The sequence below is a fragment of the Astatotilapia calliptera genome, chromosome 3 (assembly GCF_900246225.1).
Source record: "Astatotilapia calliptera chromosome 3, fAstCal1.2, whole genome shotgun sequence".
Taxonomy (NCBI): domain Eukaryota; kingdom Metazoa; phylum Chordata; class Actinopteri; order Cichliformes; family Cichlidae; genus Astatotilapia; species Astatotilapia calliptera.
The window spans coordinates 5662681-5679928 of record NC_039304.1 but is presented as its reverse complement, the minus strand read 5'-3'; the positions used below and the strand labels follow the sequence as shown (position 1 = coordinate 5679928).

Sequence of the window (17248 nt, the reverse complement as noted above, 5' to 3'; positions counted from 1 at the left end):
GCGATACGATGGTGTGGGTGGACCAAAGGTCTGTAGTGGAATTTAGAGTCGATAACCCTCCAACAAGCATTAGCATTAGCTTCTGCGCATTGGCTAACCTTGCCTCCGACTGTCCTCGGTTCACATCATGCACTTCAGGCTGCTTATCAGCTTGTGCGCAGGTCTCAGATCTGCGTCTGGGCAGAGGATAAAGGAAAAACTGCTCTATGTTACACCTAACATGGCTGTTGGGAAAGAGGGGAGACGTGGGAAGAGGAAATAACAAGGTAAGGTCTGGTTATCACGGAGCTATGCTGTGGTTTGGCCAGGATAGCGTTCTGCAGAGTAACACACACATTTTTGGTTAAATAGTGTCAGCGGTTCACTTTGCACATCTTATTTTTGTGTTAAGAAACAGCAGAACCTTCAGTTTTTGCCACTTTGTCACAGCTCCGCTCTGCTGACAGCAACATTAGTATGGGAGCCATTTGCACAAGAGACTAGCTTAACTTTCTATTTCCAAGTCTTTTCACGTTGCCACTTTCTCAGAGAGAGGATGGACAAACAGTTGGTTAAAACCCCAGAGGCTGAGAGCAAAGTGCACCATCAAAGTATGTCTGTAAACCTACTGCATTATTGATGATTAATTACACAGAACGCAGACAGGGTGGGCACGTCATGGCTGTCATAACTGAAGTGTCAGCAGTTCTTAACCCTCTCGAGGCAGGCGTTGCCTATTTGCAACAGTTAAAAACTAACAACCTGATTACCCCACATGCATATTTTATGAGTTTTTTTTACTCAGAAGTACCACTGCAGGACTTGGTTGTGCATTAGCAACAAAAAGTTTAATTTGAGCCTGAGAGGGTTAAATTGTGCTGAAATAGGGAAAGTAACATGAATGACAAAAGGCTTTTAAAATAGAAGAGGGCTTTAAAAAAAAATCTGTGGATAAACATTCTGGTCACTGGACTTGGATTTATTGTAGGGGTTGTCTGACTGTCAAACTATTGCTTATATGAACTTACTTGTCAGTTTTTGCTCTGTCATTTGTTATAATCTACATGGCAGTGAGACCAAAAACTCAATAAGAAATTGTTTACTGAGTAACTTTTGCACAGTCGGCACAATCCAACTTGTTTTTGCACTGAGAGGGAACAGACATTACCCTTTTCTAATCCCGCTGAACATTCAATGGCATAAACATTGGACTAATGTATCTAATATCTAAGCTATTAATATGCATTGGGCTGAGTTGAATCCCCTTACAAGGTTTTTGTCCAGATATAATCAACCTTTTAACTTCTCAAATAGATTTGAGGCACACAAAAACTCCTCTCACGCTTCCACATCCACAGCTTTAGGGCATTTTACATTACATTGCTGTTCAACAGCTTTTACCAGCATTTTGTTCATAATTTCTATGAAGTCCACTCCTCTTTAATAACACTCTACAAAGAAGCCAGTGATCCAGTTACTAAGATTTCTTTTTTTCTTATGAAAAGCAGAGTTGACACCCAGCAATATACTGTAGACAGACAACCAGACAGCTATTTCATGTTCAGTAAGAGCAAAGGAAGGCATGGTCTATCTGAAATTACAAATTGTTCCTCATCACAGATGTATCATCTGAACATAATGCGTCCACATCTGAATATCTTGATATTCTCTTTGAAGCTCTTTGAACTGCCAATCAGTGAAGTGCTCGCAGTAGTTCTGCAATATCATTTTCTTTTTTCCCTTTTTTTAAACTTATATCTGTGTTTACTCATCTTGATGTCTTTTTCTTCCTTACTTTGTTCTTTCTTAGTCTTTGTTCTTTTCTAGTCTTCTGCTTTCCTCAGTAGGTGACTAAAAGTATTTTCCAAGACTATTGTCAATTTGTTCTTTGTGTCAGACTAAGAAATTGTCTTGGTTTCTTTTTTTTCTTTTTCTTTTTTTTTTTGGGGGGGGGGGGGGGGGGTGTCTATCCAATACTCCGTGTTGCATTTAAAACAACAAATGCAGTTTATCAATGAATGACTGCTTTGGGTTAGCTATTCCAGTAGAAAACATCCCACTGTGGCAATATCTGTACCACAGTGTGTTTAAACTATAAAGTTCAGGCCTTTGGTGACAGACCAGGAATTATTTCTTTCAACAGGGTCAATTTTGGTCAGATTTTCAAATAGTCGTGGTGGGAAATTGCTCTAGGGTGAACACTCCATATCAACTACTGTGGGTTAGAAAACGGCCCAAGAAACATCACTCACACATAAAAGGGGTGATGGAACCAAACAGGGTTTCTGACAAGACTACAGGATGAATCCTCTCTTTGCTGTGGATGGCCTAATGAAGCAATTAAAAGCACAACTCTATAAGTGCATGAAAAAAGTCTACATCAATCATTATATCATATCCCGAACCCCCATGCTGATCTTATAACTTCCTAAAACTTCAAAGACTGATAAAGATTTGCAGCGCTTGCATAAGGGCACCAAAAGGGCCAGTTAAAGCAAAGGAAGATGCCTTAAGCTGGTTTGCTAAGTCCTTATCTCTTCTTTTGACTTATCTCCTCTCTATATAAAGAAATGTTTAAACTCTTTGACCTCCAGACAGATTCTATCACCTGAAGCAATAGTTTTTGCTTCCAGCAGAAGTTCTGTCACTTATTAAGTGAATAATGGTTTATTTCACTTATTTAAATTTGCGAAAGTTTTTGTCTGGGGAGTGAACTCCACTGGAACCTTGCTTATTTCCAACTCACGCTCTGTATTCATCCATTAGGGTCAAATCAAGGTTGAGTATCTTGCCCAAGGATATGTTGGAGGAGGGCACAGAGCTCAAACCTCCAACCTTCAGATTAGTAGACACCCCACACTTCCTCCTGAGCATCATCGTTTAGTGGATGATTTTAACGTGGAATGGTATGATGCAAAGGGGGAAATTTTAATATTATTGTTTCAACATCACTTTGGACTACTGACTTAATGTTGCTCACATTTTATTATTTACTTAAATGCATCCTCAATTTTAGCAGAACAAATAGTTCAGCAAATAATCAGCTGCAGGCATGACCAGTCCAGCCACTAGAGTACCTTTCTCACTCTTTCAAATACTGTCAAAATAAAACAGCCCACTCTTATGGAGTAGAATACACTTTGCTGTTCATCATCATTGATGCTTGAGGTCAGAACAGAAAATTCTGAGGAGATTCCACACAGACTTTTGGATAACGACATTATTGAGGACACTGGCTCAGGAGGTCGTTTGTCTTAAATACCCTCTGAGCTTGAAGGGATTCCTCCAGGTGATGCCTTGCTTCTCTGAGATTTATTGAGGTGGCAGTTTTATAATCCGCAAACGAATGGTGTTGCAATGATGGTGTGTTTGAAAGCTGCTGTTTTCTGAGTGTAGGTTTTTAAAAAATATTCTTTGTCATCAGGAGGCACGCCATCTCAGCAGGGATCAGATTTAGCTAAGCCATTAATGGACCAGCAAATCACCTTCAGAATACACTGCGGTCTACAGGATTGTATTAATTTGTTCTCCCACCTTGCATGTCGTGTACCTCTCCTGCTCATTATTTGCTAGTTCCTTCATTCTGATTTTCTATATACAAATATGAACTACTTTAGTAGCCCAATTAATTTTTATGTATTTCTATAATTATGGACAAGAAGTTTGACAATTTGAGTCTGTTCAGTTATAAAATGCATAGTCAGTGAAGCAAGAGGGATGGTGACTTTTTAAATCTTTATTGGTTGTATTTCCTTTTTTCTTTATTTTTTCCCAAAATATAAATAAAATTTCTACATAATACTTCAGACTATTGCAGGATTAAATTGGCACCTGTGATTTTACTGGTCCCTACTAAACTATTCATATGCACTTAAACAGATAGGGCACCTAAACAAAACATAAATAAATTGTTCTGTGTGTTCTGTGCCTTTAAATGTCTTCCTTCCTGATTAGGGAGCTGGCAGCTGCTGATTGGTTCCCATGGTCAAGTAGCTGTTTTAAAAACCCTTTCCAGTAGTTGTCCCTCTGCAGCGACTGACAGCAGCAGCAGACCTGTCCTTGGCCTCCAAACCCTCTGTGACATTCGCCCTTTGTGTTTCCCACGAATTGCTACATTTTGTCTATAGTTTGCAGATACGTTTCACTTGTAGAATAGCATCTCCCTTTTTGGAATAAGCTGGTTTTGTTTGTTATGTTGGCCTGTGTTCACCCCGGAGTTAAAACTTTCAGTTTAGTCACAATAAAATCACCCTTGACTCGTAAATTGGCTTCTGGGTTTGGCTTTGGGGACCAGGGCGGGCTCACCTTCCTTTTAACCCTTATGTTGCGCTCCTATACCCCAAGACCGGGACGTAACACTTAGTGTGACTTGTCCTGACAATCAGAGATAACTACAAATATTACTATATTTGTCTCTCTATGCACCTCTTTTCTGTCTTCTCTTTCCTCTCACCTTTAACTGCTCACAGCTGTTAGCTACCTGCCCCTGAGCCTTGTTCTGGCAAGGCCTATTCCTGCTAGAAGGGGATTTTTCCTCCCCACTATCAGTAAATCGCTGCTTGTAGAAGATTATCTAACTGTTGAGGGTTTTTCAACTCTAATCGAGCACTCTACAAGCCTCACTTGCCCAACCACACACACATTCATACGCATGTTTTTTTTTTTGTAATCTGCACAGTGCAGGGGTGTGTGACTAATTTTTCAAAGGGGCCACTTGAGAAACTGGAACTTTTGTGTAGGGCCACACCAGTAAGCTAAATTCAGTTCTGCTCAATATTTTATCCCCCTATAAACTGCTACTGGTAAGACCAGATTAGTAGTTATAATTAAGCAATGGAAATGTGAGATAGACTTGCTAAAAGCACCAACATTTTATCGCCATTTAATCAGTATTCCTAAAAACACAAGTGAACAAAATGTTAATGTGAACCTGACTTTAACGCACTTGTTCAAGCTCAAAACAGACTAAGTTCTGTCACTGTGCAAGTTAAAACAGAAAAAACTACAGATGAAATACTTACACTACAAGCCAAATAGCAATAGCAGTTTGCATAAAGTTAAAAGACAGAAATTCTGCAAAAACAATATCTTATGTTGTAATGCTAAGGGCACCAGAGAGGTGATCGAGACTGAAGATATGCGTCTGGATTTGTTGAACTTTATCACTGCGAATTTTTGTCCTTTGTGAGAGAAAAATAAAAATCCAGCAGTGATATTAACTTTAAACTCTGATTTCCTTCAGTGTCCTCGATCTGTCTTATTAAGATTTGCCTGGAGAGAGAATAAGTCTATCAAACACATCATCGAACTGCTGACCATTTTTTTAAATTTTGTGGGAAAACTCAAAGCTGATCATAACTGTTCCATTCCTGGATGTGTAAAGCTTGGTAAAAAGTTCTTGTTGCTTTTGCAGCTTTGCTATCAAAGTCTGTTTCAGCAACATTTTCATGTATGTTTAGTCTCACAATGGTAATAAAAACTGTAATCCTTAAACACCGCAACCTGCTTTCCAGAAAGCAATGACACAGCTTAACCTCTGACCTCAGTAAACAGTCCATGTCATATTCTGCACTACCAGCATTCTCTTGCACACATGTATGCATGTAAATTTGAAAAGGAAAGAGCAATCACCTTCAAAATAAAAGCAACAAAGCGATTTGTCTGATTCCCTTCATCATCGCATAAAACAGTAAGTGGTCTTAAGGTTATGATTAGCAGCTGAAATGGGACATACATGGTGTATACTTATTTACATCTGAAACCTAATTTTCCGATTTTCTAATTGGCCAGATGTGGCCTGCAGGCCATGCAATGCTCGAGTTGCCCCAGCAGATGCACAGGGGACAACTTCAGGTTTTAAGATCTTGCCCAAGGATACTTCAATATGTACAGTAGTGGAATCATTGATTGAACAACTTACCTTATGACTTGTGGATGGCTCTCTTTACCTCACGAAGCACAGCTGTGATAATCAACAGCTACAGTTGCTGGGCCAATACCACATAAATGTAAAAAAAAAAGAACGAGAGTTTCCCTCCTGGAGAATTATGACCTGACTGATGTTCATTTTTTTCTATTAAGCGTGTTTCAAGTAGGTCCTTGTTGGGATGTCTGTGAGTGCAGATTGAAAGGTATAGCAATGTGCCTACATTGCTGTGTATACAGGGCAAGAGTCAGAAAACTAATGCTCCTGAAAGCAGACTGGATGAATTATGAAGACAAATCATTCCACTGGTTTAACTACATAAAAAGTGCAAGTGTTATAGTTTTTGACCGAAGACTCTTTGAATAAAACTACACTAAACAGCGAGTGAGTTTGTTTTTAGATAAGGGGGGAAATGCAAAACTATAAATAACAGTATACCCAAGAGTTTTTATGGCAAACATTAAATAAAAAAAACAATAATTTTATCCCGTTTTGTTGTTTGTCGAAAGTGAAAATCGTAACTTACATTACAATTTTTACATATTAACTGGGCAGTCTTTTTTTTTTTATTTAACCTCTATTTATACAGGTCTCTCTTGTAATTGAGACCCAATGTCTCATTCACAAGATAGACCTGTTTCAGACAAACATATTAAAATTACAATAATAATAATTACAAAAATAATAAAAAAAAAATACATAAAACAATAAAATAGCAAAATATGTCTAATGTACACAGTCATATTAAAAACAAGTTGCCAGAGATGATTTTGAAGTCTGCAAGTAACATCCTTCTGCAATGTAAAGATGTGCTGGCAGGAATCCAGTTGATAAGTACCTCTAGAAAGAAGCTTTTGGGTTTAAATTTAGTGTTAGCTTATACTTGTAAGTGTAAGCTAATAGTCAACAACAAGGAAATGAACTTCTGCAAACACTTGAGTAGCTGACAGCCCCCTGGAGACGGCAGAAAATTGCTAAGGGATAGTGAGTTGAGCTTCTAGTCTCAAAGTTTATTTACAACTCTAGTGGTGTTGAAACGTGTCAGGGGTCTTTGGGAGCCCTCTTGTACAAAGGGCCTTGAGCGGATATTTAATGGAGCTCTCAATGAAGAGAGGGAAAGAGAGAAAGACAGGATGACATTGTCTCCGTCTGAAGACTCACCTCTTTCTAATTGCCTCAAGTCGTATTGATTACCCAAGACCCCTCACACACCTCTTCTATGTGATCCCTTCACTCTGTGAGAAGGGATCCCCACACAGAGCTTACAGACCAGGTTGTTTGCTGTTTTCTGATGTGATTAGCAGTATTGATCAAAGTGTGTGTGTGTGTGTTTATTTGTGTTTGGGGGCACCTTGCGTGTTTGATCACTCAGTAATTGGATGCTAAAAAGATGGAAGGAAAGAAATCTGCTTAATAATATTCATCTGATGATCATGCATCAAACATCAAACTTTCTCTTGCAACAACACCACATATATACCCACACACACCGTTTCCAGAAACCAGCACTTAAGCTGGGCTTCTATCACCCCCTCGTCAGGCCTGGAGGTGTGTTTAAGCGGCAGTTTGAGCCCCTGCACATTACCAGACATCTTACTGTGACACCACACACTCTTACTGCCAGTCATTCTTATTCCCTCGTCTGTCTTTCTGTCCCTAAGGGAAATGAAGATGACTTCATCCCTGTGCAATTAAATGCTCTCATTCTGTCTGGCCCTCTTCTATTTTGTGTATGTGTGTATGTCTGTGTGTGTGTGTTAGTGAAATGGATGAGATGTCAGATCCTGTGCAGACAGTTGGAGTAAGGACTAGACCAGAAAGTGAGCTAATCTCCTTCCATCCCTTCACTGATTGGAAGAACCCTGGACCCCAGCAATAACGCCCACCAATTAGACAGGCCTCCACAGTTGGCAGTTGTATCTGAGTGTAAGTCACCTACTGGACCTTTTGGCTCTCACTTGAGCTTATTGGAGGTTTGGAAATTCACTTTCTAAGTTCTAAGCTGCCCGTGGACTGAAAAACTGTGTATTGAATACCAAAACAAGATTGGTCTCCATGCAATTTAAACTCATGTACTACATACATAACAGTATGTAGTAAATAAAGTTAGTCATGATTATAATGTGTGTATCATTATATCTCTCAAGTTTTTTGTCTGCTGGGTTTTATTTTATCTATTGAACACAATAATTCTCAGCATCCTAGGTGGATTTCTTCTGTATTTTGAATCATTTTTAAATTTTCTTAATGTATCTGCACTGTACAATGTATCCCAAAGTCTGATGCTAAACAGTGCATCACATATTGTATAACCAATTCTAAAAATAGACCACCTCGGTCTGAATGGTATATTGGTGTGAAGCAGGTACAGCTTCCATGCAATAAAATGAAATCATAATCACAATCCCTAAAGAATCGCACCACTTTCAGACACAAGGCTCAGTTTACTTCACATGAGAATCACTATGTAGTCTTCTGACGGTCTGAAGGAACAATAAAAATAACTCTAATGATGTCATCAGGGATTCAGCCTGAAAGTACAAACTTACGATTGGAAAGCTTCTGTTTTTGAACTGGGAATATGGAGCTTTATAAGAAAAGAAAGAAGAAAGATCAAATAATAAACAAGGGTTCAACATGGGCTCAAAATGCCATCCATACCACAAGTTGAGTGCTTGGCTTCAGATGGATACCTAGCTCCGGATAGTTTGAGAACATCAGGAAAATGTTTCCCAGTTTCAATGTGTATTTGTGACAATATGATGCGCATCCAATTTAACTAATTATGTAGCCTCCAGATGAAAACAATCAATCCAATGCACACGTATCAAACACACTGATTGAGAGTTATGCTGACAAAGGCAAAATCAATCAAAGTTTCCAGGCTAACCTCACTGATTCAAGGCACATAACTGGACACCACCATGTTTGCTATGCTTGTGCTGTTAGTGCTTCTTGGAGCATTATAACAGACTTATCTGACAAATATCAAAGCCCGCTGTATGATATACACTGTACAAGAAGTTTGTGTTTAAGTCTTGGTGAGAAAAATCTAATTTTATGAGTCTGACACAGACCACTAATAAGCAGATATTTATGTTTTTGCTTTGTGTTGTAAGCTAATAATTTATCACCCCATCCTTTCATCCAAATATGATCCCCTCTGTAAAGGCTCTTTGCTTACATTCAGACAACTGAAGAATTGAGGTTCTAAGGGCATGACTCATACAATATAGGACAAATGTCATAGGCCAACTATGCATAACACCTACATGGGCTGCTCAGCCACAGAAACCCGAGCCATGAAGCTCCCAGTGCACAATTTGTGTGCTGATTATAATACAAGAGGAGGTTTGAAACTATTGTTATGGAGGCATTGTTATTGAGGGCGTTGACTACTTACAGGTGATTATAAAATAAGAGGAAAGAAATTTTACAAAGTGATTGTTGCATAAAATTAGATCCACAGTAGAAAATAGTGAGCTCTTTAAAATGACCCACTGGTTTCCTAGTTATGTGTCTTCATGCTGATGTGCTGAATCTCATTCCAAACATTAGATCACTAGTCAAACTCTGCACAGTGACCTACACCGTGTGTACACACCAAACTAAACCGAAATGAGCACTTCAACTCTACCTGCAAGCTCACAAGCTAGCTAACACAGAATGGCACAAAACAGGTAATTTTATGGTGAAAGTAGACAACTTCAAGAATGCTTTTACAGTCAGTGCTTCTTAACTTAGTGCAAAGAGAGGCCAGTGAATTCATCCACCACTTATATACCTTGCATTTTGAAACCACACAACATAAGAAATATGGAGCCATAAACAGGGAATTTAGTCTTTCAACAAGGTGTAAGCTGATAAGAAGCATGCAGCTTCAACAGGAACAGCAAAAAGTTGTTTCTGTGAGCAAACTCTCAAAGTGATGGAAATGTAAAAAGTTTCATTATAGACTAATTTGTGTGATTTTGTGTCCAGCACATTTAATATCTTTGGGATTAAAATAAACCCATGTCAACAAATTACACTATACTGCTAAAAATATTTGCTTGTCTACCGTCACATGGAACGAGGTCTTCTGGGAAGGCTTTCCACAAGGTTTAGGTGTGTGTTTATGGGGATTTTTGACCATTCTCCCAGAAGTCTATTGTGAGGTTGTGAGGTCAGACACTGATGTTGGACAAGAAGACCTAGCTCGGAGTCTCTCGGAGTCTAATTCATCCCAAAGGTGTTCTGTTAGTCAGGACTGTGCGCAGGCCATTCAAGTTCTTGACTCCAAATTCAGTCATACACGTCCCTATGGGCCTTGCTAGACCTAGCAGTCTGCAAGCCTAGGTGCTTGATTTTATACACCTGTGACATTTATTCAATAATTTGGATGGCTGAGTGATTGCTGAGTGACTGCACAAACATACATATACTATATTTATATATATACGTTATCGTGATCCTAAGTGATTCTTAGTAAAACTTAATCTGACAGCTCTGGATCTTAAATGAATAATTGTTTCAAATGACACATTTTTCACTAGATTTCTCCAATTTCTTACAATCTGGCTGTGCAGGTGTTCATTTAGACCTCCAACTCGTACTATTAACAATGGACAACATAACCGGGGGAAAAAATGCATGCAACTACCGACCTTTTTCTTGTTGGTTGGGCAAATGTAGAAACTTGTCACCACAATGGTTGTTCCTGGCATCAGGTTGAGTTTGGTGTAGGTGGTGCCATAGTCAGAAGACCTAACAAAATTGCAGGCGAAAAACAAGAACAGGTACAAGTTAGTCTGGAAACATTTAAGAGCATTTTTTTCATAGTTTTCCTTTTGCAGTAATCCCATGAGAGGTAGGCAAAGATGCCTGGGAAAGCAGCTGCTTATTCTCTCAAACTGTCCTAAAGGTATTGTATCAGTTCTGTTCACCATATCGCTACTTTGCAGTCTGTGGTCTGAGCCAAGTGACAAATCAGAAACGGCTGGGAAACCTGTCATTGCCACAGTGGTGTAAAAACACCCTTGGGCTAGCGATGAAGTCCTGACCAATCCTTAAATCTGGCAGCTTTAGCAGGAGGTAGGGAGTGCTATGTGCGGTCAAGAGTGATAGTTACAGTAGCTGGATCATTTCTCCAGCCCCGCTCAGACATACCCACAAAGCACAGTGAAAGTGATTGTTTGTGACAGGTTTTGACAAATGATGCAGGTTTCAACTTGACAAAGCTTAAGGGGGCTTAACTCTTTTATGGATAATTAATGTCTTAAATTTCTGTCAGGAAGGAAAAGATAAACAAAACTAATACAGGAGATTTTCCCCTCTACTTTATTATGTAGACAAGGTAAATTAAGGTTTAAGACACTGGTTTGAGTAAACAGAACACAAAACAAGTGTACATCAGACAACTTTCTAGGCTTCAAAAACAATGCAAAGCATACAGGAAGAAAGATGCTACAGCATTTAGCTGGAGGTTGAGGGTTCAACAGGAGGGAGCCTTGAAGAAGAGGACTTGATGAAAGAGAATGATGAGCTAGCACGTCAGCCTGGTTAAGGATGAGAGGATTTACTCCTTTGCGCAGTGGGACATCAACCACTGACAGACACTCACACACACAGTAAGACACATACACCCGAAGCTCTGCCAAGCCATTCAGCAATCAGCTCTCCCAGAGTGCTCTGATACAGCTGGAGAAAATGGAGTGGCATAGCAGGGGTGAGCTATTTCTCTGTGGTGAGCTGGCAAGTGTTTTCATCTTCCTCGTTGGCCCGTGTGCCATATTTAACCCTGGATCACTTGGAGGACATGAACAGATCTCGTGCTGATGGCTGTGCTAGCAGCAGAGCTCTGTGCTTATCACAAAAACCCAGTTGTAGATGGAGTAAAGGCCTGCTAGGCCTGGTGAGCAGAGGTCCTCTCAGAGGGTGGATAATTTGGGTGTAAGTGCAAAAACCACATTAACTAGTCACATTAAGTCCTAATTAGCAAGAAGGATGATGATCAGCACTTTATAAACAGTGCTCGGAGAATCTGTTTAAACCATTTGTTCACGCACATTCATTGCCCTCCTTTAAGGAAGACTGTAGATTCCATTTGTGCCTGTCAACATATGAAAATCTACTTACAAAGAATCAAAAGATGCTGCAGATCCAACTGCTAGGAAGGCATTCAGTAACATTTCCAAGTGCTTTGTATGTGACAGGTAAGAGATAGGTTGTTACCCAGCCTTTAGAGCTGGGTGAAAATATATCTGGTCACTCTTGATATTGAAGCTGAAATGAATGCTAGTGCATAAGAATTGGAATGTTATTCTTGTATTTCTGCAGGAGTGAAAACTCGGTCCCACAAGATTTCCTATGCTCTGTTGATAAACACATTAGCAAAATGTGTTGTGTTGTGTCTTTCTATAAAGACACAACACATTTTGCAACTCATTTAGACTGATGCTTCTTCTGTAAGAGATCTGTAAGAGATCTGTACTTCTGTTAGAGATCTGCAGAAATCCCCTTGGCTGCTGAACATTTGATAAGGATAACTTTAAAAACCTAAAATTGTCTCCTTAAAATGACATTACAATGCATCTACACTTTTTGCCAAGAGCACTTTGATTCAGTTCAATTCAGGTATATTTATATAGCACCAATGAGGGAAGCTTATCTGTTTACATACCACAAATCATAGCAAAAAATAATGTAAATCATAAAAAAAAATCAGCTTCATTTGGATAATCACCTTCTCCACAATAAGAGGAGAATACATCAACTCTATTACTGTACTGGGTATTACTTCTCCATTTAACACAGAGGCCTCCAAAACCTCCTTATTACACATTTATAGTGCTTCATTAGCCAGGGTGTAATGAAAGGCCAGAGCTGGGGTGGGCATTCTGCCCAGAAATACAACTCAACATATGGACCTTGACTGTCCCTTGTCCCCTAGCTTTTTTGTCCTCAATACCCTGTTTTGCCCAGCATCTGTTACAATGAACTTTTTTCTTTCCATATATCTTCCATCTGATGTTAAAGATTAAAGGTATGGACTAATTTTTGTCAAATGCTCAAATTACATGTGTTTATTAATTTAACATAAACACACGTCAAATGATCCAAGGAGTACAGCTCTCTCTAGCTGGAGTGCACTGACAAATCCTCCAATCACAATGAAACATTAAGACATTCTTATGAATTATGAAGTATAAACAGGTATATTTCACCTAGGTTTACATTCACAGATACCCTGAGCCAGTTAGGTTAGGGTACTGCATTTGAACTGGCTGCACCTCTAAGCAGTTATTTAAGAAGTTATTGAAATTCTGAAAGTCTAACAACAGGCCATAGAAACTATACATATAGAATCATAAGTAAAATATCACAAAAGTGCTTCAAAGTTTGGCTATTTTTAGTGCCAAAACAAAAAAGTAAGAAAAGGCAACTTAAAAACAAAAAAACTAATCTGAGGAGTCATGAGGCAAAGATATGTCACTTAGGCTACATTCACACTGCAGGCGAAAGCGCATCAAATCCGATTTTTTTGACCCTATGCGACCCATATCCGATCATGGTATGACAGTGTGAACGGCACAAATCTGATATTTTCAAATCCAATCTGGGTCACTTTCGTATTTGGTACTGAATCCGATACATATCCGATGTTTCAGAAAGCGACTGCTGTGTGAATGGTCATGTTGCATTAAATCCATCTTTTACGTCACTGACACAAGACAGACGCCAATTATCAGCGCCGGAGAAGCACCCGATAGGACATCGCGAACGCTTCCTGGCCATCCGGTGAAAGTGCTGGGAAGACAACGTTGGAGAAATGTTAACATTTTATTTGTACTGTATAACCTGCAGATTCTGACAGAAATCTGCAGCTATACTTTGAAGCACCGCTCCTCTCTAAAACAGCAATAAGGATAATTATTAGGTTATTTACATTATTATGTAATAACTTAAAGCAAAAATTGGGAAACGTGAAGTCCGAAGTCTTTATATTAAGGGCCATCAGTCAAACAATATTGTTTGCTCTGGGTCTAAACAGAGCGTGTTGTGTGTGACATCTTCTTTTGCGCATGCGGGCCGCTTTGAGCGTTCACACTGGAGCGCGTTTGCGGTCGCATTTTATTTGTAGTGTGAACGAGCAGACAAAAAGATCGGATTTGATCAAAATATCGGAATTGAGCATTAAGACCTGCAGTGTGAACGTAGCCTTATAAAGCTAATATAGAGGTTGGGTAGGGGTTAGAGTGTAAAGTCAGCTGTCTCAGCACCTTACATGCTGAGAATAATGATGTTGAGTTAATAGGAGAGCTCATTTTATACTGTCTACCACCAAGACCTCTGGATTAATAGACTAGTAGAGAGCTATTGTAGATTAATGAGGAATAATTACTTTTAAACAGAGTAGGAAGCTGATGAGAAGAGATATGGACGAGGACAGGGAGCAGGAGAGGGGAGAAGAGTTGAATGAGAAAATGAAAAAAGTTTAATCTGTGGTACTCAGTGTAGCCCTCAGTCCTGGCAATTTAATATTAACAGAAAAGTAGGATATCAAGGCACACGCTGACACAAAATAGTCATTAATATTACCCTTATGTTATTTCATGTCCAAGTCTTCATGTCAAACAGCATAACTGTGAGAAAACATTCATTTTTGATATGCAGTACAAAGGCTTAAACAAGTTGCCGCAGACACAAGACAATTGGTAGAAGGCAAATAGCTGAAATAATAACAGCAGAAAAACGGAAACTACTATAAAACAAGAGTGGAATATTTAAAAAAAAGCCAAGAGGGGAGAGAAGGGAAATGTCTGCGAGAATGAATGTGACAGTGACAGACACTACGGGTGAAATTGTATTTTCCTTGATCTGCTTGAGAAAACAGAGAAATGTGGAAGCACTTTAGGGTGGCGACAGGTGCTGATTCAGATTTAATGTCCTAATATGTCAAGGTTGCTCCCAGCGCTTGACATCTCAGGAAAGAAAAATTGAGTGTGTCAAGAAAATGTCTGATGCAATGGAATACCAAAATATAGAGAGCACAGGAGAATGGATATAAGGAAATGGATTCATGATAAATCCATCTAAAGATCTTCAAAGTGTTAGCTGGTGAGGCGTTATGATGAATATGCGACAGAAGGAAATGCATCCTTCAAGGCTTTTCTCTTCTGAATTCACATGCATTTGGCGAAACATCTGCTGTCTAAGAAGAACTAAGCTAATAAATAGCTTCAAACAAAGCTAACGAAGAACAGAGCAGTGGGTTGGTGTATTAAAGGTTAGCTATAGACATATACAGTAGTTGGCTGAGTCTCATCATGCTGTTCAGTGTCTGATTTCTGCTAAGACAGACAGATACCGTCAGTCTGAATCAGGTCTGGAAAGCCTGATGGCCAGACTGTTAGGGCTGATGACACTCATCACTGATTGGCTGACATACAGATTTCCCAGAGAGGCTAACTGAGGGCAACGTCCTCTGACAAGAGGATAGGATTGAGCTGGATCTTAGTTTAGTATAGAATATGTCACAGTTTCAAGTCTTACACCACAGAAACACAAGAAAAACTCTGCAGTGCATTATGCAGTTGCTCTGTTGACAAATCTGATGAAGTATGAGGATAAATTTGCTTCCTTACCAGAGTATCACTAACTGACGCTATCAACTGCATCCTACTGTATGAGAATTTGTGCCAAATTTAATCTAGAGCAGGTTAAAGTTTGGGTCATGAGCGATCATTGTGATCGTAAGCGTTGCTATTTTTCTTTTTGAAAGAGTAGAGAATTCATGCGAGATGGGAGCTTTTGATTTATCGCACTAAAGGTAATTGCCATGAGTGGTGTCAAAGAATACAGCAGAGAGCGAGTCACCATTAGTGTTAAAACTGATTTACTGGTTTAAAGTAAGCCATCAAATACCAATGGGCAGATTGAGCTTTCAACAAGTGCAATCACATTTTATGCTTTCAGATGATAAATGGAAAAATTACTGTTTCATGACACAGCTTTATGGACGATAAAAGTAAGATGTATGAACAAGAAACGTAGTGGTGGAAGTCGGGGTTGGGGTTGTCAGCGTCACACATGGACAGGTCAGCAGTGTTATCGCCCATTCTACTTTAAAAAGGAACAGTCTACTCGACTGTCATTTGTCTGTTTATTTTCGCTTCTTTTTGCAGCAGTAGAATGGCTGAGGATGATAAAGCTCAGGGAGTCTCAGGTGTACCCTGGACAAAGGTTTTATGGCCATCTGCTATGGCCTGATTGTGTCAAAGCCTTGGTTTATTGACTGCAGAATAGACTGTAGAATGAAATAGCACGTCTTTCAGAGATCTACTCCGCTCAGATATACAGAAAATAGAGAAATTGAGTAGAGAAGTTGTGCTGTGGCAAAACTTTACATGTATAAAAGAATGGATTTTTTAAAAATATTTGTCTTTGAGTGTTTTTGGTGAGCTGCAAAGTCAGACAAATGCAATTTAACACTCAGTCTTTTGGTGTTACAGCTACCAGAAAGCCGGGGAAAGTGTGAACCTGTTTTGACAGGGAAGGCAAAAAGACAACTGGTCTTGTTATGACAGTGGCAGACGTGTCAACCAGACTGGCCACAAATCATAAAATCATAAAATGACAAGTTGAACTGTCTACAGAAAGGTGTTAACAGACACATAAAAACCCTAAAAGATCAATCAATCTTTAAACCGCAGGCTTTTAAGATGGTGGTATTATGTTAAAAGAATCTGCTTGACGTTGCTGTATTTGCTACTTATACACTAATTTTTAACCTTCTTCTAATTTCCTACTTCTAAAAAGTGAGATTATTGTACTCATTGTAAAAAATCTTAGAAAAATGGTGATCAACCAAATATTTATTTGCTGAAATGCTAGTCTATGCATGTATTACTTATAGTTTAGACTGCTGTAATTCATTGTTATTATGTTTTTCTAAAAATTTCTTTAAAAAGCCCTTAGCTGGTCCAGAAGGATGTAGCAAGAGTACAGGGACTAGAAAGATATTTACTTTTCTCCAGTGGCTACCTATTAAATCCAAAATTAGATTTAAAACCCTTCACCTCTCATAAAATGTCTTGAATAATCAGGTCCCATTTTATCTTAAAGGCTGATAGTACCATATTGAGAGCACTAGAATGGGAGCCATTCAGATTTCAGCTGCCTCTTCTATGGAGCTAGCTTTCAGTTTAAGAAACACTCCCCTCTCTCCTTTTAGGTCTAGTCTTAAAGCATTCGTTTTTGCTAAAGCTTGTAGTCAGGGCTCGACAGGATGCCTTGAACCCATCCCTTAGTTACACTGCAATAGGCTAAGGCTGCTTCACTCCCTTCTTTAGCTCTCTCAAT

General features: G+C 39.1%; 1 protein-coding gene across 5 annotated transcripts in view; it reads right to left on the bottom strand.

Annotated features, from left to right (window-relative positions):
* sorcs2 (sortilin-related VPS10 domain containing receptor 2) overlaps positions 1–17248 on the bottom strand; it is a 367598-nt gene that overhangs the window by 206835 nt on the left and 143515 nt on the right. For all 5 annotated transcript variants that reach the window (XM_026160567.1, XM_026160560.1, XM_026160578.1 and 2 more), the window contains exon 3: positions 10552–10651. In XM_026160567.1, the coding sequence (XP_026016352.1) occupies positions 10552–10651 (100 nt within the window). The remainder of the gene's footprint in view (positions 1–10551; positions 10652–17248) is intronic.